This window comes from Dendronephthya gigantea, unplaced genomic scaffold, assembly GCF_004324835.1.
Source record: "Dendronephthya gigantea isolate DGI-Jeju-01 unplaced genomic scaffold, DenGig_1.0 000012F, whole genome shotgun sequence".
NCBI lineage: Eukaryota > Metazoa > Cnidaria > Anthozoa > Malacalcyonacea > Nephtheidae > Dendronephthya > Dendronephthya gigantea.
In genome coordinates, this window is record NW_021163022.1 from 175,758 (window position 1) to 200,131 (window position 24,374).

At 36.3% G+C, this 24,374-nt stretch overlaps 2 protein-coding genes across 2 annotated transcripts in view; both read left to right on the forward strand.

The window, feature by feature from the left end:
• Nucleotides 1-24,374, forward strand: part of LOC114519003 (deleted in malignant brain tumors 1 protein-like) — a 44,866-nt gene that overhangs the window by 14,359 nt on the left and 6,133 nt on the right. The window contains exons 13-21 of the mRNA XM_028539060.1: nucleotides 5,589-5,717; nucleotides 5,808-5,846; nucleotides 5,991-6,119; nucleotides 6,210-6,248; nucleotides 7,834-7,875; nucleotides 8,854-8,982; nucleotides 9,073-9,111; nucleotides 9,638-9,787; nucleotides 10,127-10,444. Of these exons, the coding sequence (XP_028394861.1) occupies nucleotides 5,589-5,717; nucleotides 5,808-5,846; nucleotides 5,991-6,119; nucleotides 6,210-6,248; nucleotides 7,834-7,875; nucleotides 8,854-8,982; nucleotides 9,073-9,111; nucleotides 9,638-9,787; nucleotides 10,127-10,444 (1,014 nt within the window). The remainder of the gene's footprint in view (nucleotides 1-5,588; nucleotides 5,718-5,807; nucleotides 5,847-5,990; nucleotides 6,120-6,209; nucleotides 6,249-7,833; nucleotides 7,876-8,853; nucleotides 8,983-9,072; nucleotides 9,112-9,637; nucleotides 9,788-10,126; nucleotides 10,445-24,374) is intronic.
• LOC114519065 (ZP domain-containing protein-like) lies at nucleotides 11,452-14,254 on the forward strand. Its single transcript, XM_028539119.1, has 5 exons — nucleotides 11,452-11,688; nucleotides 11,881-12,252; nucleotides 12,632-12,860; nucleotides 13,027-13,319; nucleotides 13,597-14,254. Exons 1-5 carry the CDS (start codon nucleotides 11,574-11,576, stop codon nucleotides 13,779-13,781), a joined length of 1,194 nt encoding a protein of 397 aa, XP_028394920.1. The 5' UTR covers nucleotides 11,452-11,573; the 3' UTR covers nucleotides 13,782-14,254.

A 24,374-nucleotide genomic window follows, 5' to 3' on the forward strand; every position in this document is an offset into this window, starting at 1 on the left:
CGGAGGAACTGCAACCAGCATTGCTTTGAACATGGCATATAATTACATGTTCACGTTAGGATATGGAGCCAGAGGACCAGGTAAGAATCAAGTTTCAAATTTCACAAATTTAAAAATTTTACCCCCATGACATCATCATAGTGATTAGGAATTTATAAAGCCTAGTACACATTTGCTCTATTAATGGGGACTCCTTTTGTCTGAGGTCACTGGGCGCAAAATCCTTTTTCTGTCGGAAAGTAAAACAATTGATCCCTGATTCTTAGGACAAGTGTGAATCAGGCCTTACTCTCCTGAAGAAGTTACTTGCATAACGCTTGGTTGTGCATGTTAGTTCAACCTTCGACCTAAAAAGAACTCTGTTCATTTTTAGAGTTTAAAAAGGTATTGGTAATCTTGACAGACGGGTATAGTAACACAGGGCAGGTCAGCGGACCTTCTCGGAAACTGAAGAACTATGGCGTTGTAATATTCAGTGTGGGGATTGGACAGAGTTTATCCATGTACGAACTGAGAGAAATGGCATCAGATCCAGTGAATCAACATGTTATCACTTTGAACAGTTTTTCTCAACTAGAAAGTCTTGCAGGAAAGATGTCTTCCCAGACATGCAACGGTGAGATTTATGCTGACATGTTTACAGTGCTGATAGTGATGCTGGCAGAGTTAAGATGCATGGCCGCCGGATGCCGATGGCAATGGCAGTGATTATGTTATCAACGACAACAACACTGTTGTTTATATTTTTGTTTTTCCAGCATCTCATTTCCAAGTGTTTTGTGACAAAGACTACATGACAGCTGTATTTGACCGCGGAGATCTTCCAAAACACGTCAACATCGACAATTTGTATCTTCGAAGCCGAAATCGATATTGTAAAGCAAGCTATAACTCAACTCATGTCATTGTAAAAACTCAGCTTACTGGTTGTGGAACAGTCGTCACAAAAGACGATCAAACCCTCTACTTTAGCAACGCTCTGTCTGAGGTAGAACAGAGTTATAGTGGCTCTGGTGTTATCACAAGAAATTATCTCTTCAAAGCCAACATGACGTGTTCATATCCTCGAAAACGTACTGTTGGATCATTCAGTTTTGCCCCAGCAAAAGAAAGAACGCTCGTTGTTCTGAGTAAGTATATGTCACAATTAAACAGTCTCTAATGCCTATTTCTTATTTCATATTAATGCCTATTGCTTATTTCAATTATTGTATGATTATATGATATAATATTATTTCAATTATTCATTATTGTTTTTTTAATTACGTACGTTTCTCTGAAATATCACCTGCAGTCACTCCCCTTCGCAGAAACTTCTGTTAAAGTCAGTGTTAAAATGAGTTGCTTCGGTAACAAAGAGTATTCAATAACTAATTTACGCTTTTTTGGAAGCAATTTTCTAGTTTTAACTTATTGGCGCTTCCATGTGTTTATTTCAGCACTTTACAGTTTACCCACAATAACTTGCTAATGAAAGATTACTTTTTCCACATACTTTGTAAATCAAAAGTCTTCCTTTCAAGGTGGAAAAGGCAATTTCTCTTTGTCAATGGATGTTTTCACAAGTTGGAATTATCGTGATTCGTATACTTCACAAGACTATCCAGTTCTGAAATCTCTGTCAGATAATCTTTATATTCAATATTCTGTAAACACGAGCAACTCAGATCTTGTCGTGCGCGCAGAGACGTGTAGAGCTACACCTACGAACAGACCTTATGATACTCCACAGTATGTCTTCATTGATGACGGGTAAGTAGAAACATCTATGCAGGGTTTCAGACTGATAAAAAAGTCAATGATTTTATTGTTTTACATAACAATATTCTATCTAGACTTGGGAATATTATCAGTATACATGTATTTCAATTCAAATAAACCGATGCAGGTGAAGGACTCTTGATCGGAATGTATTTTCTTTTCTGCGTTTAGCTGTGATAAAGATGAGACGATCCGCCATTATTCATACGGGATGAATTCTGTACAACGTTTTAGTATCCAGGCTTTTCGCTTTCTGTCACAACATCGGTTCGTCTACCTCCACTGCGATCTTGTTGTCTGTTACAAATATGATTCTAATTCCGTCTGCTCCCGAAGTACTTCATGTCCGCGACGAGTTCGTCGCGATGCTGTCGACGAACCATCAGATGATACATCAAAAAAATATGCGTTGTCATTTGGTCCATTGATGCATAGAAAGAAACAAACGGAAAAGAGCCAAAAGGGTAAGTTTGCAACTTCCAAGTCTTTCCGCGTTTGACGTTATTATGAAAAAGGTCTATTATGCACACTTTCAAATTGAAGCCAGGAACATGTGATGGAAAAATAGTTTGACCATTAATAGTTTGAAATGTAAACAAACGTGATAAAAATTTCACGGTTAACTGCAGTGGCTTGCAAATAGCTGTATCATTTTCTTCCCGCTGCACGCAGAAGATACTAATAAAGTGAACAAATTTTAAGGTCAATCTGATGTGAGCACTACATTGATTGGTTCCGTAGTTGGATTTGGGTGTCTCAGTCTGGTTCTTATTGGTGCTTTGTTCTTTATGATTAAACGATATCGTCGCCGTGCATCCACTGATCAACCGCAGACTGGGGCCGAGAACAAGAAACCTATGGCAATGCAGAATTTGGGTTTTTCTTAATTTCTGTTTGTATTTGAGCTTAACATAATTTGTAGAGTGTAGCATTTAAATCAACTTGTTTTGTCTTCCAAATTATCAAACGTGTCTAAATCCATATTATTGATTCATTTAGTACTATGATATGAGGAGGAAATGTGTTGCTTTCTTCAGGAAAGTTCAAATTGGAAAGAATTGGTAAAATATATTTTCTTGCCAGTCATTTTCAGCGAGGCTATTTCCTCACGCTGATGCAGACGCATCTATATTTGATTAACTATTTTTTTATTATATCATGATTGAATGTTGGGAAATAGTGTATTAGTAAAATAAAGTATCTTTATGGGATATAGTTTGTGGTAGCTTGATCCACTTAATTCAACTACGAAGAATTGTCTTGTTCGACGCTATCTGAAAAATCAAGACACCCTTGTTCTTACTTATATTTCCCCCTCTTCCTTGAACGTCTGTTTCTTTGCAGCTATATATGCTTTGCATTTGTTTCTGCATGTCTGTGATGAAAGTCGTTATGTCATTTGATAGCAGAAAGTTCTAGAATACGTCCCCGCAATGCCCCTTGCCCTCTGGCGCCATCACTGGTAATCTGTTCTCCGCTAATATTTGCTTATGCGACCGGAACACTGCTTTCATCCTTTTAAATTATTTACCACATGGATTAATAGTCTGAAATCATTCGGCATTTTCGAACAATCACTAATTAAGTGAATACGGGAAAATATACTGTGTGAATAAAAGCTGTGGAAAGCAAAGCAAAGATTATTATATGAATAAGATAGCAACCACATGATATGCATGCGTTTATGTTATATTATATAACAGTTGTTTCTGTAACTCTATTTTTCAATTTTAGTGTATTTTAGTTGTCTATTAAAGAAAATATAACTCAACAGAGAGTAGTAACCTTGCAGATTATTACATGTTGGATATCTGTCGGTAAAAGCATTACAAAGATATCCGATGTTTGGATTTTTAATCCTGAAAAAGCCGCGGTAATTTCGGTAGATATACTCGAAAGGGAAACAAAATCTGGGATCTTTGTTTCACAACTTGCTTATTTTCGTTTTCCTGCAACGTGATTGGTTACAGACAGGCCTAATTTTATTTCAAAAATAATCTTGAAAAATTTAATTACACTTTAATCCGGGAAAGATTAGACTACAAATATTTGTGTAAAATAAAAACGCAGCTATTTTTCGCGACACATGCAGTGAGCCAGATCTAACTCGTCATAGTGACATTGATAAAGTCTGGAAAAGAGTAAGACTGCGTATTGGCTTGTGCTATTGTGAAAAATGCCACTTACTATTTCATTTTTTACACTGATGTTTGCCGTGTCGCAAGCAGTGGCCGGGTCTTGGTGGACTACACAATCCAATCAACTCTCGCCTTCTTTTCAAGCAACGCGTTCTGGTAAGTATTGCTTTGTGTTGATCGCGTATCCTGCATGGTATAACAAATTTATTTTTTCAGTTGGATAACAGATTTTATGGTAGCAAAAGGACAATCACGGAACAAACAATTTTTGTTTCCGCGTCGTTCAGTAAATAGTATCCCCTTGCCAAATATTCGTCACAGTTAGTAATAGCCAATGATAAAGCAATCATATTTTGATGAGAATCACTCACATATAGTTGTTTTTAATAAATATTGTATTGTGAGCCAAACTAGTCAAATTTCGTCAACATGTGAAATCGCTAGGTTTTCTTTATTAGTTCAAACCTTTCTGATAAGTTTGCGTCCGTGAAGTTATTTTACTGAATTTTGTTCCACTGCATGTTAAGGCTTTAATGTAATTTGCCCTTCACTCTTTAATAAAAGACTTTGTATATATTTCTTGTGTTATGTGGTTGCATTATGTTTTGTGCATTAGGTTTTGAATAAAGTAACTAAATTTTTTCTTATTATTGTCAACATCACAAACTGTGTGTCGGTGATGGGAGTTCCAATGTAATAATCGTTACCAATGTCTTAATTGATAGACATAGTTTCTTTATTATATCAAAAATGGTCGATATTTTCATTAAATATTATATCTAGTGGAACAAACCAGAGCATCATCAAATCAAACTTGGTCAACAGGTGTGTACTGTAGTATGTCGTGGAAATTGTCAGTGTTGAAACATATCGTTTGTTTTTACTCATTATTTTTAAGTCTTTTTCTTTTTTTTCCACATTGCCTTTTGTGATACTTATTGATAAATCTGATAAAACCACTTTTATTCCCAGTGATGCATGAGACAAGCCTTATTCAGTGACAATACGCCCATACAGTATGCATGGCAGACTGTCTTGAGTTTACCAGCTAGCTAGAGTGAAGGTCTATGCAGTTTTTAATTAGGCGGTGGTACGCGGAAATATTGTGCAAATTGACGGTAAAGCCGCTATAATTTACACAACAAAAGGTCTGGCCGAAGTGGGATTTAGAAATCATTGTTTGAACTAAACAGGGGGTAGTAGATGTTTAGAATTGAGAGGGTCCGCGCCTTTGAAATTTGATTAACTTCTATATAATTTCAAATGTTCAGTTTGAATTTTAACGCGCTTTCTTTTAAAGCACTGGGCCAGGTTGTACGAATAATCACGGAATAGCGCGCTATCAACCTTCAAATTAAAGTTTCTATTAAATAATCACGCAGCGAGCCAAAGTATAAAGCAACGAGGTCCCGATGAATCGCGATAGACATAAATCATTACCTCGACAAGCTGCATTCCTTCAACATGACGTCATAAAATACACACGTTTTTCTAGCTTACTAAGTGCACTTTTTTCTTCCGGAAAAGACACCCTATTCATTTCGGTAATGTTCTCCGTCTTTTTATCTTTCAGCAATATTTACATCCAGAGATACACAACAGAAAACTACTTTAAATCTTTCATTGCCATTAGGGATTTTAAATAAACTAGCTAAAGTTTTTTTATTAATTTCATATGATATTAACCAGCATCACAAACTGTTTGTCGGTATTGGCAGTTCAGATGTAATAATGGTTACCAATGTATTGATCGATATTATCTTTGTAATGGTTGGAGAGAATGTTCTGATGGAAGTGATGAATGGTCGTGGAACTGTGGTATGTATTTATATTTTCAATTCTTAATTGAAGAGTAAAAATCATTAAATATAATGTAATATGAAATATTATGTATTATTAATTATATAGTGAGCCAAACTAGTACATCGATTCAACCTTCGTCAACAGGTATGTTCTCCTAGCTTCTTCACATCTTTCAGTCATATTTGCATCTAGAGATACACAACAGAAAACTACTTTAAATCTTTCATTGCCATTGGGGTTGCCAAAGTAGCTAAAGTATTTTTATTACTTTCATATGATATCAACCAGCATCACAAACTGTTTGTCGGTATTGGCAGTTCAGATGTAATAATGGTTACCAATGTGTTGATCGATATTATCTTTGTAATGGTTGGAGAGAATGCTCTGATGGAAGTGATGAATGGTCGTGGAACTGTGGTATGTATTTATATATTCAATTCTTAATTGAAGAGTAAAAATAATTAAATATAATGTAATATAATATATTATATATTATTAATTGTATAGTGAGCCAAACTAGTACATCGATTCAACCTTCGTCAACAGGTATGTACTATCGAAAAAATCTTTTCATTTACTGAAACAATTCCCGTACTCAAATTAGTAAACTTTACTCGCTTGATATCTTCATATTCTTCATATTCTATTCTTCTTTTTGACATTCATTGCAAAGTTACAATTCAACAGTTTTTCTTTCCTCTTATATAATTTACTGATATTGTTATGTAATATGTTGTTGTAATGGATATTTTTGTCATTAAGCGCATGTTGTTGTTAGTCGTGTATTGTCGAATGCATAGGGCATTATGTGTTGGAAATGGAGTTGCCACGTTCAAATCTTGCTTTAATTTAATATTTAGTTTCGACGTTAGCTAAGAGCAGCAGCTGAGATCGGAGAGATCGTGTTCCCCAAATTTTACATTTCAATTTTCGGAAAAATTTAAATAGAGTGCAAAGAAAAAGTAGTCGATGTTGAGCTTTTGAAATTTGATTAATTTGCATGTATATATACGATTTCTATTATTCAGTTTGAGTTTCAAAATATTTTATGTTAAAGTACTGGGCCCAGTTGTAGCTACGAATTATTATCCACACGATACATGCATGTATGGCCTATATGCGTATGGCATTTCAGTTGCCTAGTTTCAAAGGGGCCGTGTTAACTAAATACTAGAAATACATACATGCAGCACCCCTCGCTGATTCAAACCAAGTACACAATTTCCTGAGCTAACCTGACCTAAACTTATAATGACCATGGTCGTATTTGCCATTTTCCGGCGAATATGACCATGGTCGTATTTGCCATTTTCCGGCGAATATGACGATGGTCGTATTTGCCATATTCTGGCGAATATGACCATGGTCGTATTTGCCATTTTCCGGCAAATATGACCATGGTCGTATTTGCCATTTTCCGGCGAATACGACCATGGTCGTATTTGCCATATTCCGGCGAATATGCATGACCATGGTCGTATTTGCCATTTTCCGGCGAATATGACCATGGTTGTATTTGCCATTTTCCGGCGAATATGACCATGGTTGTATTTGCCATTTTCCGGCGAATATGACCATGGTCGTATTTGCCATTTTCCGGCGAATATGACCATGGTTGTATTTGCCATTTTCCGATGAATATGACCATGGTCGTATTTGCCATTTTCCGGCGAATAAATTATCATGAAATGACACAAATCTCAAATTAGTCTATATTATATTTTACTGAGTATATTATAGCTATAATGTTTCCATCGTTCGCTATACAAATAAAAGTGATTAGCGTAAACATTGGCCGTTCGATTTTGCGGCATTATGCGATGGCAGCAATTAAGTAATGGTTTGAAAAACGGTACAAAATCTTCAGAAAAAAAGAGAAAACCTCAAATGTTATTTTATTTTATTTTGTTATGCAGTCGACGGCAAAACGTTTTATGCCCGCACATTATCCTTGTATATAATGATCCTTATAAACCAAAATCAGTTTTCTTATTATTGTCAACATCACAAACTGTGTGTCGGTGATGGGAGTTTCGATGTAATAATCGTTACCAATGTCTTAATTGATAGACATAGTTTCTTTATTCAGTGTGAATTGATGATCGATGTTTTCATTAAATATTATATCTAGTGGAACAAACCAGAGCTTCATCAATTCAAACTTGGTCAACAGGTATGTACTGTAGTATGTCATGCATGAAATTGTCAGTGACAGTGTTGAAACATATCGTTTGTTTTTACCCAGTATTTAGTTTTTTAGTCTTTTATTTCTCTTATAGTCTCTATTTCTTTTCTTGCACATTGCCTTTTTGATACTTTTTGATAAATCAGATAAAACCACTTTTATTCCCAGTGATGCATGAGACAAGCCTTATTCAGTGACAATACGCCCATGCAGTATATGCATGACAGACTGTCTTGAGTTTACCAGCTAGCTAGAGTTAAGGTCCATGCAGCTTTTAATTAGGCGGTGGTACGCGGAAATATTGTGCATATTGACGGTAAAGCCGCTATAATCTACACAACAAAAGGTCTGGCCGAAGTGAGATTTAGAAATCATTGTTAGAACTAAACAGGGGGTAGTAGATGTTGAGATTGAGAGGTTCCGCGCTTTTGAAATTTGATTAACTTGCATAAAATTTCAAATATTTAGTTTGAATTTCAACACGCTTTCTTTTAAAGCACTGGGCCAGGTCGTAAGAATAATCATGGAATAGCGCGCAATCAACCTTCAAATAAAGTTTTTATTAAATAATTACGCACCGAGCCAAAGTATAAAGCGACGAGGTCCCGCCGGATGAATCGCGATAGACATAAATCGTTACCTCGACAAGCTGCATTCCAGGGTGCTTATAGATCAGTAATAATATTATATCTCAACCGTAAATGATCCAATCAGAAAGCTCGATTTTTACTACGTGATCACTTAATTAATCATGAAGCTCCAGCGATTTCTCCTCACATTATGCTATAAAAAGTATATCGAGATTGTAAAGTATAATAATTATAAGCAGGAAATATGAAAAGTATATCGAGATTGCGTGTACCACGCGTGGATGCCTCGCACATGACCAGATCGAGATTTTAAGGCTGTGAAGCCATATATAAAGTAGCTAAAGTATTTTTGTTACTTTCATATGATATTAACCAGCATCACAAACTGTTTGTCGGTATTGGCAGTTCAGATGTAATAATGGTTACCAATGTGTTGATCGATATTATCTTTGTAATGGTTGGAGAGATTGCTCTGATGGAAGTGATGAATGGTCGTGGAACTGTGGTATGTATTTATATATTCAATTCTTAATTGAAGAGTAAAAATAATTAAATATAATGTAATATAATATATTATATATTATTAATTATATAGTGAGCCAAACTAGTACATCGATTCAACCTTCGTCAACAGGTATGTATCGTAAAAATCTTTTATTTTACTCAAACATTTCCCGTATTCAGTTTAATCAACTTTACTCACTTGACATCTTCATTTTCTGGCATTTTTCACATTCATTGCAAAGTTACATCCAACAGTTTTTCTTTCCTCTTATATCGTGATGTCATTAACCACAAACCCGTAGGAGGGGGGGGGACTGGCAGGATGCTTCTGCAAGCGTTTTTTCTTTGCTATAGCTGTATAATAGATAGCTCAAATTGCATGAGTTCCGCATGCCAATTAAAGATGTTAATTTCCAAAGTATAGAACGTATAGGAACGCGGTAACTGTTATGTTGTCGTAACACCTCAAACCTTGCTTTCATTTTAATATTTAGTTTTGACGTTAGTTAGATAAGAACAGTCACTGAGATGCCCAAAATTTTACATTTCAAAACTTTTACTGAAAAATTTAACATGCTTCCCTCCTTCAACTTCTCATAAAAATTCTCATAAATAGAGAGGAAAATTTTTTAAATATTTTTTACCTTTACATATAGGACAATATTCGATGACGTCTTCTATTATACACTGTAACTACAATGAATACCGATGTAGAAATGGCTACCAGTGTATTAATTCATACTCTTACTGTAACGGTCGTTATGATTGTTACGATGGAAGTGATGAAGATAACTGTCATTCAAGAAGTTTGTTATTTTCACTTTGGGTTTTCAAATTATATATACTCCAAAAGTCTTAATTGCATTTTAAATAGTTAAATTGCTGTAAATTGTTAAAGAGTTAACTCCAAATCTGCCACTAACTATAGTTAAAAGTTAACTACCTTTTTATACAACCGGTTCCAGTGCTGTTGTTCATTTTGGTCGAATGATAAGCTAAACGTTACATTACTGACGTAACAAAATATTTTCCATCCTGGATCAAAAAACAATTTTGGGGATCTTTTTCCCTGGGCACCTTTTGCTTCCTTTTTTCTCAGATCGTGCCTTTGTCGTTTATCGTTCAAATTCGGGTTTGACTTTTAGACGTAAGAATTGCTGATGGTTCATACAATGAAGGACGAGTGGAGGTTTATTATAACGGCAGATGGGGAACAGTTTGTGATGATTATTGGGACATGAACGATGCACGTGTTGTCTGCAGACAGCTTGGTTTTCAAGATGCAGAAGCTGCTTATCAGGGTCATAATGTTCGCGATGGAACTGGACAGATTTGGCTCGATAATGTTGATTGTAGAGGTTCTGAGTCGTCGCTATTTTCATGCAGACATCGAGGTTGGGGTCGTCACAGTTGTAGCCACAGTGAAGACGCTGGTGTTCGATGCAAAAACAATGGAAGTATCGGTAAGAATATACGATGACAGGGATATTTATATCTTCAATTATTCTTCTAGAATCAGTTATTGATTAAAAAAGATTTGAGAATATTAATTTTTCTTTTATCCATGGGTCTTAAAATACCCTGGTCCGTTTACGCCGGATCCGAAGCGAAATGGAAGTCCGGCAAGCAATATGACTGCAAGCCAAAAGATTCCCCCCAAAAAACGGGGATCGCTTTTTACTTTTTTACGGAGTGGTCTAGTTTCGCGAGGATTGAATTTTTATAAGGTCTAGCTGATTTTTGCTTGCAGGAAATTTTACGCGATGTCAAAAAAAGTTGGATCTTGGTTTTATACTGGACAATTCTGGTAGTGTTGGGAGCACAAACTTTGAACGAATGAAACGATTTGTCAAAGATCTGACAAACTTCTATACAATTAGCCAAGAAGAGACCCGGGTTTCTGTGATGTCGTATGCGAGCTCTGCAAACATTCATATTCGGTTTTCGACATATTTTTCTGACAAAAGCCAGTTCGATACTGCCGTGGATAATATTCAATATACAGGCGGAGGAACTGCCACCAGCATTGCTTTGAACATGGCATATAGTTATATGTTTACGTCAGGATATGGAGCCAGAAGACCAGGTAAGAATCAAATTTCAAATTTCAAATCGTGTCACATAACCTCCATGATTGAAGGCGCTATATATCGGATGGCAGCGAAATTTGTGCAGGTAACAAAAGAAAATTTTTGTATGATGGTATGATAGTGTTACTAGTGATTAGTAATTTATAAAGCCCACTATACACTTGCTCTATTAATAAAGCATTTGGGACTCCTTTTGTCTGAGGTCACTGGGCGCAAAATCCTTTGTCTGTCAGAAAGTAAAACAATTGATCTCTGATTCTTAGGACTAGTTTGAATCAGGCCTTACTCTCCAGACAAAGTTATTTACATAACGCTTGCATGGTTGTGCATGTTAGTTGAACCTTCGACCTAAAAAGAACTCTGTTAATTTTTAGAGTTTAAAAAGGTATTGGTAATCTTGACAGACGGGTATAGTAACACAGGGCAGGTCAGCGGGCCTTCTCGGCAACTGAAGAACTATGGGGTTGTAATATTCAGTGTGGGGATTGGACAGAGTTTATCCATGCGCGAACTGAGAGAAATGGCATCAGATCCAGTGGATCAACATGTTATCACTTTGAACAGTTTTTCCCAACTAGAAAGTCTTGCAGGAAAGATGTCTTCACAGACATGCAACGGTGAGATTAATGCTGACATGTGTATTAATAGTAGCAATGATATTGAGTTATGGTAATAATTACAGTGGTTATAGGGATGATTATGGTAGTGATGGTGCACGACAGAATTATATCTGCCGGATGCCAATGAGAATGGTAGTGATTATGTTATCAACGACAACAACACTGTTGATTATATTTTTGTTTTTCCAGCATCTCATTTCCAAGTGTTTTGTGACAAAGACTACATGACAGCTGTATTTGATCGCGGAGATCTTCCAAAAAATGTCAACATCGACAATCTGTATCTTCGAAGTCGAAGTCGATATTGTAAAGCCAGCTCGAACTCAACTCATGTCATTGTAAAAACTCAGCTTACTGGTTGTGGAACAGTGTTCACAAAAGACGATCAAACCCTCTATTTTAGCAACGCTCTTTCTGAGGTGGAACAGAGTTATAGTGGTTCTGGTGTTATCACAAGAAATTATCTCTTCAAAGCCAACATGACGTGTTCATATCCTCGAAAACGTACTGTTGGATCTTTCAGTTTTGCCCCAGCAAAAGAAAGAACGCTTGTTGTTCTAAGTAAGTATAGCTATAAGTATAGCTGTCACATTTACAGGCTCTAATCCCTAATGCTAGTCCATGGTGCCGCATTTCAATTGCTACTTCAAAACTTCAAAACAATAGTTACGTTATTGGCTACTTTATTTTTTCTTTTTTTAATTACGCACGTCTCTCCGAAATATCATTCTTCGGCCTTCAATCTTCAATCTTCTTCGCAGAAACTTATGTGTAAAAAGTATTAAAATGAGTAGTTCTTCCTTTTTTGGTAACAAAAAGTATTCAGTAACTTTTACGCTTTCTTGGAAGCTCTTTTCTAGTTTTAACGGGCAACTTATTGCTTGCATGTGTTCATTTCAGCACTTTACCTACAATAACTTAATAATAAAAAATTTTCAAGGTGGAAAAGGCAATTTCTCTTTGTCAATGGATGTTTTCACGAGTTGGAATTATCGTGATTCGTATACTTCACAAGACTATCCAGTTCTCAAATCATTGTCAGATAATCTTTATATTCAATATTCTGTAAACACGAGCAACTCAGATCTTGTCGTGCGCGCAGAGACGTGTAGAGCTACACCTACGAACAGACCTTATGATACTCCACAGTATGTCTTCATTGATGACGGGTAAGTAAAAACATCTATGCAGGGTTTCAGACTGATAAAAAAGTCAATGATTTTATTGTTTTACATAACAATATTCTATATAGACTTGGAAATATTATCAGTGTACATGTATTTCAATGCAGGTGAAGGACTCTTGATCGGAATGTATTTTCTTTTCTGCGTTTAGCTGTGATAAAGATGAGACAATCCGCCATTATTCATACGGGATGAGTTCTGTACAACGTTTCAGTATCCAGGCTTTTCGCTTTCTGTCACAACATCGGTTCGTCTACCTCCACTGCGATCTTGTTGTCTGTTACAGATATGATTCTAACTCTACCTGCTCCCGAAGTACTTCATGTCCGCGACGAGTTCGTCGCGATGCTGCCGATAAACCATCAGATGATGCATCGAGAAAGTATGCGCTGTCATTTGGACCATTGATGCATCGAAAGAAATCAACTGACAAGAGCCAAAAGGGTAAGTTTCTTACTTCCAAGATTGTTAATAGGTTAATAACACTCGGGATAAAAAATAGACCTTTCTGACAACGCGGCAGTTACATAAAGAATGTGTGAGTATTCACGTTATTCTTGGGTTCCTCAGCCTAACCTTATGTAGTTGTGACGTATTTGAAAGCGATCTTCTAGGGTATGACCTTGTTATTAAGTCATACACAAGTTTAGTTTTTATCAGATCATTTTCTTCCCGCTGTGCGCATGGGCAGAAGATTCTAATTAAGTAAACAAATTTTAAGGTCAATCTGGTGTGAGCGCTACATTGATTGGTTCCGTAGTTGGGTTTGGGTGTCTCAGTCTGGTTCTTATTGGTGCTTTGTTCTTTATGATTAAACGATCTCGTCGCCGTGCATCCACTGATCAACCGCAGACTGGGGCCGAGAACAAGAAACCTATGGCAATGCAGAATTTGGGTTTTTCTTAATTTCTGTTTTCTTTTTAAACTGTTTGTATACGAGCTTAACATAATTTGTAGAGTGTAGCATTTAAATCAACTTGTTTTGTCTTCCAAATGATCAAACGTGTCTAAATCCATATTATTGATTCATTTAGTAGTATGATATGAGGGAAAATGTGTTGCTTTCTTCAGGAAAGTTCAAATTGGAAAGAATTGGTAAAATATATTTTCTTGCCAGTCATTTTCAGCGAGGCTATTTCCTCACGTAGAATGCAAACGTATCTATATTTGATTAACTATTTTTTATTATATCATGATTGAATGTTGGGAAATAGTAAAATAAAGTATCGTTATGGGGTATATGTGGTAGCTTGATTCATTTAATCAGTGGCGGATTCAGGGTAATTCAGAATAAATTACACGGACTAATTTCCAATTCAAAACACCTGAATAATAATAACATTAATTATTGGTTATTGTTTTCTAAAGACTAAAGAAAATTCTTAGAAAAGGATTTAATTATAAACAGAACTACGTATAATAGTCTTGTGCTACACTGGAAGAATAAAGACACCCTGGTTCTTAGTTTAGGCATAACAAAAAGTATAACTTCTTCACTACGTTAATGCCAACCCTTTTCACTTTATTTTTTCTCAAAATCATTCTGCCACAGTCCAAAGGATAAAAATTGTATACAAATATATACACGACCAGGTTAATCGACCGGGTTAATCAGCCTGTGAAAACGAACTTGTTGGAGCGAAATTTTCTAAATATACCTAAACTGCCTACATAAAGTTTGTTTTCTTAATTCCCCGAATTTAACAAATGTGATTTCTACAGGGATTTTCTTATTTCGTATTTCCTTATTTCCCCCTATATATTTTCTCGTATTTCCTTATTTCCCCCCATATATTTTAAAAGAAATATGACGATCATTTCGATGGCTTAAACACTGTTCTTTTATAATATCAAAATAACACGCTCGTTTGTAGAGTAGCTCACCAACACCAGCTATAGCTCTTGAAGTGGTATTGCCTTTTTTCAAGAAATACGTGAGGATGTTCAGTGTTTTGGATTTCAAATCAGCAGTAAAATGCAGTTATACGTGATTTTGTAAATAAACACTAAACCAAAATTACGTACATAGTAACTACTGTTCCGCATTTCCTCCCCCAACTCTGTTTGTGATAGGCTACATGGAGACAACTTCAGCTAATCTCGTTTTTTTTAAAGCCATGTAAGCTTTAAAATTCAAGTATCCAGCACTACATTGATTGGTTTTGTAGTTGGATTTGGGTGTCTCAGTCTGGTTCTTATTTGTGTTTTGTTCTTTATGATTAAACGATCTCGTCGCCGTGCATCCACAGCCTTGTCCCAGGCCTTGTAAATGCGCGTTGTTAATTATGCAGAGCTGCCCACGCTGAGAGGCCTAGCACAAAATGTTGAGATTACAAAAATTGTCGAGACGGGAACTGAGAGGCCTAGACAAACACAAACCTACACAGACACAAAAGTTTTTGTTCCCACTTTCCGTATTGAGGTTAGTTTACGATCTACGACGCGGTTATCTGATCTTGTTCAGCGTCGCTAGTCAAATATTTTGCTTGAAATAAGCTACGGGAAATTAATTATACTGCCAAGACTTCATACAAACGTTGCAATGTCATTCGCTGTCAATGCTATCGACTATTGAGTAAACTCGAGTCCGTACGTGCATGTTTATGATTATATAATAAACTTCAATCTGTCAATTTCAATTATTCATTCACGCCTTCTTTATAACAGTTCGTGTTGTAAATTGCAAACATTTACTTGTTACAGTCAATTCTTAATAAAAGACAACATTAAATGGGCGATTATGAGCCGTTAACTTCAGAAAACATTTTGTGCTAGGCCTCTCAGTGCGTGTTTCATTCGGTGACGTCACGGATTTTTAAAACCCGCGGAATGGGGCCTAGGAACTAAGCTGTTAGAAGCTGTTAGGTGGTGCCTCGTGCACCAGTGCACCAGTTAGCTGCCGAGAACAAGAAACCTGTGACAATGGATAATTTAGGTTTTTCTTAATTTCTGGGTTTTTTTAACTGTTTTTATACAAGTTAAATACAATTTGTAGAGTGTAACATTAGAATGAACTTGTTTTACAAATGATCAAAGGTGTCTAAATCCATATTATTGATTCATTTAGTATTATGATATTAGGAGAAAATGCTTTGCTTTCTTTAACTCACACACACCAGGTATAGCTCGTGAAGTGGTATTGCCTTTTTTTCGCAAAAATACGTGAGGATGTTCAGTGTTTTCACTTCAAATCAGCAGTAACATGCAGTTATACGTGATTTTGTAAATAAACACAAAACGAAAATTACGTACATGGTAAGTGGTGTTCCGCATTTCCTCCCCCGACACTGTTTGTAATACGCTACATGGAGACGACTTCAGCTAATCTCGTTTTTTCTTAAACGCATGTAAGCTTAAAAATTCAAGTAGAGTCTTCATATTGTAGAAAAAAACCGCATTACATAAGATATAAAACCCAGAGACGACTGAGACAGTCATTGCGTGTTGTGAACAAAAAATCAAAAGAAGACCTACCTCGTGAACTGTGAAAAATGCGACTTATTCTATTTTGCGGACTGGTGCTGTGCGTTTCGCAAGCAATGGCTTGGCATATACAACCCTCGCCTTCTTTCCAAGTACTTTGTAAGTTTTATGTTTAGTACCAAGTACCAAGTTTTATGTTTAGTGAATTTACATCCCATAATATTGTCCAATCATCGTCTGTTTACTTTGAAATAAGTTTTAATATAAAAAATACGTGAGGTACAAAACAAATGTGTTTAGACATACCTGGACTTTCGTTTCCGTTATATTTTGTCATCCTACTGAACGTTAATCTTGTTGCGTTTAATCATCAGATATATGATTATGTTAAATCACCAGCTATATGACAGGATCTCTGGGCAAAGTCATAAACTACACTTACCAAGGCTAGTATAGTTGTATTTTGAAATAATATTTGAATCTTTGCGATTAGGACAGGGCCTATAGAGGCCCTAGAGTACCCCCAATCTATAAATCAGAACACCGGGAAAAGTTTGAAAATTACCGCCATGTTTCAATTTTCCCTTTTTTTAGGGAAGTTTTTGAAAGAAAAGTGTTTATCCAGATTTATAGATATTTGAGTGAAAATCAATATCAAAATTTCAATCAGGATTTCGACCAGGCGTACGACCATGTAATATTGAAAGGCAAAATAAATGGAATTTTTTTCTTGGATATAACCATGAGATCTTATTAGTAAAGTTAAAAAAACAAATTGAAAATTGCAAAATTCACACTAATGCACACTAATTGATTTGCGTGTGGTAGCGAAGGTAGCTACAGATCTTGCTTATACTTAAACCTAATAGTGATTTTCGTAAGAAAGGTTTTCGATATACAGTGAGGGCCAGGCATGATAGTCTCTCTGACGATTCTAAATATTTCGAATTCTTTCTTCTCTTTAAATAAAACTCTTTCTTCTCTTGTATTTTAGTGTATTTTAAAGTAAACTTCTACATATATAGTTTAACTTGTGCGACGCCCCTCATTCAAAGCACGCAGTACATTAGCTGATCAAAACCAGGGTGTTCAAATAAAGTTTAACCATACTATTTATACCATATGTCCCGACGAAGGCTCTTAGTTTAAAAAGTCGAGATTTTTTGAATTTTGAATGGTTAATAAGGTAAAATTGATGGTTGGGGAACTTTTACTTATATTATATTCTATTGACAATAATATATTCTAGTTTATATATCTTTTATGCCATGCATGTAAACGATAGAGAGTATAAGTGGCATAATACACTTCATTTTCTCTCAATATACACACCAGCTTCATCATCTCAACTCTCAGTTTGCCATTACGGAGAATTCAGATGCCATAATGGTCACGAATGTGTTCCGTCCAGTTGGTTGTGTGATGGGTATGACGATTGCTCTGATGGTAGTGACGAATGGTCGTTGAACTGTGGTAAGCATTAATAAAGATAAAATGTATAACCGCTATATTACTGACATATTAGATTTTGCGAACCAACCTTTGGGAAGTTCGTACCGCGGTAAGAAAACATTTCTTATTTAACTGAGATGCAGAGACGACAGCGCTAGATATCCTACTTATATATAGTCAGGAAATGTGATAGACCCTGGATGTCATCTGCCTTGAAAATTTAAATAAACAAACGCCAACGTGCCTTACATAAGTATGGTAAATCATCCCATGCAAGCCTACAAATTCTGGCGTAATAAAGTTCAATGGGACATTAAAACAGCATGTGCTAAATTCTACCACCACTCGGTTTATAAGCTTAAAAATGCAAACCCTGGAAGATGGTGGAAGGAAATTAAAGCTGCTGTCCGCAGGCCGCCGAGAGAAATTGTAGGGCCCGGGGCAAAACTTTTTTCTGGGGCCCTTGGTCGAGTTCGCCGGAAAATGGCGTATTAGACCATGGTCGAGTCCGCCGGAAAATGGCAAATACGACCATGGTCATATTCGTCGGAAAATGGCAAATACGACCATGGTCATATTTGCTGGAAAATGGCGTATTCTTCCATGGTCGAGTTCGCCGAAAAATGGCCGTTGGTCAAATTTGTCTCACGGCCTTTCTAATATGGTAGAGTCCATCCAGAAGCAGGTCTTACGGATAATATTCACCCCTTTTGTCCTATGAAGACGCCTTGAAGTTATTATGCAGACTTAGAACATTTACATATTAGAAGATCTAATCACTGTAAAAAATTCGCTAAACGAATACGAACTCAGTCACGTAATAATCCACTTGAACAAATTTTCAGCAATTATTTTAATATTCCTAGTAATCACAATTATAGCTAACTTAAGATTTGACAATGTTCCTAAGATTTTCGCAAACACGTACTGATCGTTGTAGAAGTTTTATTACCTTTAAATAATAGTTAGTTGCTATATACATATTGTCTTATTTTGTAGTTTATACCGTGTAATTCAGTTTTTATTATTATTATTAGTAGTATATAGCATATGTGACATAATACGCTTCATTTTCTCTCAATATACACAGCGGCTTCATCATCCAAAGCGGTGTACGTCTCAGATTGCCCACACGGAAACTTCAAATGCGGTACTGGCTACGGATGTTTTCCGTTCAGTTCGGTGTGTGATGGCGTTAGAGATTGCTCTGATGGTAGTGATGAATTGCCGTGGTTCTGTGGTATGCATTCATAAAGATTAAATGTATATTAACTGCTATATAACTGATATTAAAACTGTTGCTTTTATTACTGAAATATTAGATTTGGCGAAGCAACATTTGGGAAGCATCGGTACGAAAACATTTCTTCTTTAACTGAGATGCAGGAACAGCGCTAGATATCCTAAATATACATCTTTTATACCATGCATGCACGATAAAGATTATGTGCCATAATACACTTCATTTTCTCTCAATATACACACCAGTTTCATCATACCAATTTTGCCCATACGGAGACTTCAGATGCAATAATGGCCACGGATGTGTTACGTCCAGTCGGTTGTGTGATGGGCATAACGATTGCTCTGATGGAAGTGATGAACGGTCGTGGAACTGTGGTATGTATTTATATTAAAGATAAACTGTATTAACTGTAACTAAAATTAAAACTGTTGCTCTTATTAAATATTTTATAGTTATCCAAACCAGTGCATTCATTCAACCTTCGTCAACAGTTTTGAACGGTAAGAAAGCTGCACTTGTTCTTTTACTGAGATGCATGCAGGAACACCACTGATATCTAATTATATATTTTATGCCATGCATGTTCACGATAGAGAGTATATGTGGCATAATACACTTCATTTTCTCTCAATATACACAGCTGCAGCTTCATCATCTCAACTCTCAGTTTGCAAGCGGATGTGTTCCGTTCAGTTCGGCGTGTAATGACGTTAGTGATTGCTCTGATGGCAGTGACGAATTGACGTGGAATTGTGGTATATATATGGTCAAATCAAAGTCAAGGTCATATTTTTAGTAATTCCGGCATAAATGTAGTTTTCACCGTATTATACGTTTCTATTTCTCTGTTTCATAGATAACCATTATGTATTAGAAGTTGGTTATTTCATTAAATACTGTCGGTGCATGATGACGTTTTAATTCTGTGTAACATATCACATTTATAATATAACATTTATAGTACGCACGTGCTGATTGGTCGAGAAGCGTGTTTCTATAACTGTATAGAAACACGGGAATTTTCCCGCCGAACTTGACAAGCGAAGCGATGTAATGAGAATTTGTAATTGAATCGAATCATAATATTTGTACAAAATCTTTTTATTGAGTTATATTATAAAAGAAATAGAAAACATTTTTTCCTGTGTTTCTATACAGTTATAGAAACACTTGTGGGAGTTTGGGAGAACTCGAAATAACGTGGAAAAACTCGCCCTGCAGGCTCGTTTTCCCACTGATTATTCCTCGTTCTCCCAAACTCCCACGCGTGTTTCTATAACTATATAGAAACACGGAAAATGTTTTCTATTTCTTAAATAAATAAGGGGCTGATTACATGGAGTGTCGGCTAGCCGGGCTGAAACTTCAGCCTGGGGTTGTTATAAAATCCTGACAAAATCGCACACGCGATTAAATAACACGGGCTGAAACTTAGTGCATGTTGTCATGTAATCGTAAATAAACTTAAACCCGGACAGAAAATTCGCCTTCACAATGCTTTTTCGTTTGTTCATTTCATTTTTATGTGCAGTCATAGTCCCTTAAAGGTCATGTTATTGTCATTCAGGATTTTAAAGCGCTCAAAGAATCGAAATAGGTCTACTACCAGCCTTTACAAGCTCAGCCGGGGCTGAAATTTCAACCCTGGTCTTAAAATAATTCTGGCGTGTCATAACACAGCCCGGGCTGAAACTTGCCATGTAATTGAAAGATACTTTGGCCCCGGTTTGCTGGGCTGAAACTCAGCCCGGTGTCACAGGAAATTTGGCCCCCTCGGGCCAAATTTCAGTTCTAGGAAATATGGCTCCCGGGCCAAATGTCCTAGGAAATTTGGCACCCCCTTCGGAAAATTGGCCTCCTGTAAAAAACATAGATAACCTTACCATTTTAGAGCTAGAGAACCGTTAAATGTATAAAAGTTTTAAGTGTATAAAAGTCTATCTGACTACATTCTTGTTTGAGTTACAACTTACAAACAACACTGACACTGACAGATTTTATATGGTGAACGTAACTTTGTTTTCGTGTTTGCCGATTGTTTTTAAACCTTTTTATGCAAATTTGTATTAATTACTTCCTAAATGTTAGCTGCATGCACATTAGAGAGCTTTAGATTTGACTACGGCTCCCGCTACCGCTACGAGATTCGTCACATTAACGTGATATTCGTGATACTTTGTATTGACGAATAGGGTAGCCAGAGGGTAGCCATCGCTTATCTGACTACGGCATTTTAAGAAAACTTCGCAGTCCTCAGTACATAATTTAAAAAGCAATAAAAGTTGACATTTTCTTGTTTTTTCCAGAAAACACCATGTAATCAGCCCCTAAATATAGTAATTGATTCGCGTTGATTTAAAAGGCCTTCAACCCTTAATATTCGGGGAAATGTTTTCTATTCTCCTGTATATTGCAACTATAAAGACTAAAGTTCTAAACAGACCACATATTAAAAGTCTTCTTAATTCTCTCAATTAAACAAATGTGATTTCCACAGGTATTAACACGCTCGCATTTCCTTATTTTCCGCATATTTTAGAAGCACATGACATTCGATGACTTGAAAAGTGAAAACTGCATGTTCTTTTATAAATTAAAAAAAGCACGTTTGTAGACTAATTCACGCACACTATAGCTATAGCGCGTGAATTGGATTGCCTTTTTTGAGAAATACGTCTATATACCGCGAGGATACTCACTATTCAGTGTTTCAGACTTCAAATCAGAAGAAAAACACGAATAAACATGCACTAACCGAAATTACGTTCATGGTAATTAGTGTTCCGCATATTTTCTTTCCCAACTCTGTTTGTGATAGGCTAGTGCGGACAACTTCAGCTAATCTCGTTTTTTGCAAACTTAAAAATTTAAGTAGAGTCTTCATTAAGTAGAAAAAGATCGCATTACATAAGATATAAAACCCAGAGACGACTGAGACGGTCATTGTTGCGCACAAAAATATCCAAAGAAGACCTACCTCGTGGACTGTGAAAAATGCGATTTATTCTATTTTGCGCACTAGTGCTGTGCGTTTCGCAAGCAGTGGCTTGGCATATACAACCCTCGCCTTCTTTCCAAGCAACACCCGTTTGTAAGTATTTGTTTTAGTTTTGTGTTTAGTTTATATCCTAATATTGTCCAAGCTGTTTGCATGTAAATCATCGTCCGTTTACATGCAGAAGTATAAAAATAGATTGATGTTTTATATTCTCAAAAAATTACGTTTGGTACAAAGCTAATAGTTTAATTTCAAACGCATTCATATCTGAAAATATCCATTCATATTTGTCACGAGTTTGTCAACCAGACGATATTGTGGAAGTAAAAATTCAGTTGAAGCAGCGACTTTCGATATATTTGTCATCCTAAACGCTAATCTTATTGTTTTTACACGACAGCGTTTCCTAATGCGACATCAATTTAATAACAGATGGCATACATGGCTTATAATTTGTGAAAAATTTGCTGAGTAAAGCGATATCCTGACGAAGGTCTTTAGATCGAAATTTTGAAATTTTTGGAATTTTGAATGTTCCTAAACCAGAGACATACCCATGCAGAGGAGGGACTTTGAGGCAAGGCTAAAGTTATAGCCTATACTAGATTATGTATTTGTCGGAAAATAGCTATAGTATGCAGAGTTGGTGGCATTGTTAGTTAGATGTGGAAAGTGAAACAAATACCATTTTTTGCCTATACACACGACGTATGAATATGAACGCGAGTGATAAAGTTTGACTAGGTGCGTCGTAATAATCAAGCATTCTTGACAGATTGAATACAATCTTGAAGTTGTTATATATTATGAATTTTCCAACTAAAATAAATTTTTTGAAAAAAGCCGTGTACGTCCTTGTCCAAAGTAAAACTGAAAGAAACTGACACGTCATTCCCTGTACTGTTTTCTTGGAACACACTCGCCGTTCCATGAACTTATTAATTAATCTCCCATACATTGACGTTTCATGCACAAACATGTTTGTAAGGGTTAGGAATGCAGAATAAGGTCAATATTTGTTATGTACTTGCTCTAATCATGTGGAAGAAGAGTTAATTTATTCATCCTGCCATATATTTGTTGAGCACCTTTTTAACCATACGGTCCATACCTTGTTTCATGGACACTATATGATTCTCAGCTGGGTCCTAATCTGCCCAAGACATATATTGCTACTTTACCGCGCGGATTTTGAGCTGGATCCTGAGTCGGCTAGAACATATACTAGTGCGAATTTCTAGTCTTCCCTGCAAAGCATAAACTCTGATTTGGGCCCTGGGAAGTATAAAGACCTGGAAAATATTTCTTGAAACACTGATCTTGCATGGTCAGTACGTATACTCATAAGCAAAAATATAGTCATGTGAGTCGGAATTAATTGGCTGACTAACGCCGGGTTCTGTAAAGACAAACGTGAGGTCTGTGGTAAAATTAGGACCTCGTGATCATCTTGGAGCAATTGACTCCACAATCGCACAACGATAGTGTGTGTGATCCCCATAGACCGAGAAATATCGGAGAAAGTCATTTCACCAATCGCAAGCCGAAAAATGCAATCAAAATCACAGCCCAAAACATGCTTTCTTCGTGTGTTGGTAATCTTCGTGAGTGCAATATGCGGTAAAACAATATATATACACTGTTCTTCGTCGCTAAGTTTTGAGCAAGTCACGTGTTCGACAAGCCACGGCTTTAGAATGAAATTTGTGCCATACATGCTGAATGATTTCCATGTATTGCAAAAGTTCTGGGGCGCTGTTTATGAACTTTTTGACAATGATTGGCATATGTACTTGCTCTAACCATGTCGGAAGAAGAGTTAATTTATTTATCCTGCCATATATCTGTTATGAGTTATGATAAATGACTATTCCTTGCTATTCAGAGGATAGCCGGCGCTATTCGGCCCTCGTAATAACAACCTGCCCGGCTTGATGCATGTCAAACCTCGTACCTGGGTTTCATAACCTCCGCTTTCTATAATGTTGTCCGTTGGCGAAACATCAAACAAATGAAGAGGAAAAAGAAACAACGTTGAATCCACAGGCTACTAGTAAATGATGCAACTGATACTGAAAGGAACTCTGCATGACATTTAATTCCTCCCGTATGTAAAACTATAATAGTGAGCTTAAGCATGTGACGTTTTTGACAACACAAACGGCATGAGTAACGTGAAAAGACTGGGTCAAGGATTGTGATTGGTGAAAAACAGAAACTTTACTTCCGGTTAACGTACGTGTTGTCAAAAACGTCACTTGCTTAAGCTCACTAATACCGAATCAAAGCATATACGTCAACCCTTATATATCCTGTATACAGTATAGTGATATAACATATAACAAACTTCTAATTAATCGTATTTGGTCATCCAAAGCTG

Excerpts from the sequence above, each read along its gene's own strand:
- LOC114519065 (XM_028539119.1), top strand. The coding sequence starts at position 11,574 with ATGCGCGAACTGAGAGAAATGGCATCAGATCCAGTGGATCAACATGTT. Across the intron at positions 11,689-11,880 it reads GTCTTCACAGACATGCAACG|CATCTCATTTCCAAGTGTTT; the intron begins GTGAGATTAATG and ends TTGTTTTTCCAG. Across the intron at positions 13,320-13,596 it reads AACTGACAAGAGCCAAAAGG|GTCAATCTGGTGTGAGCGCT; the intron begins GTAAGTTTCTTA and ends ACAAATTTTAAG.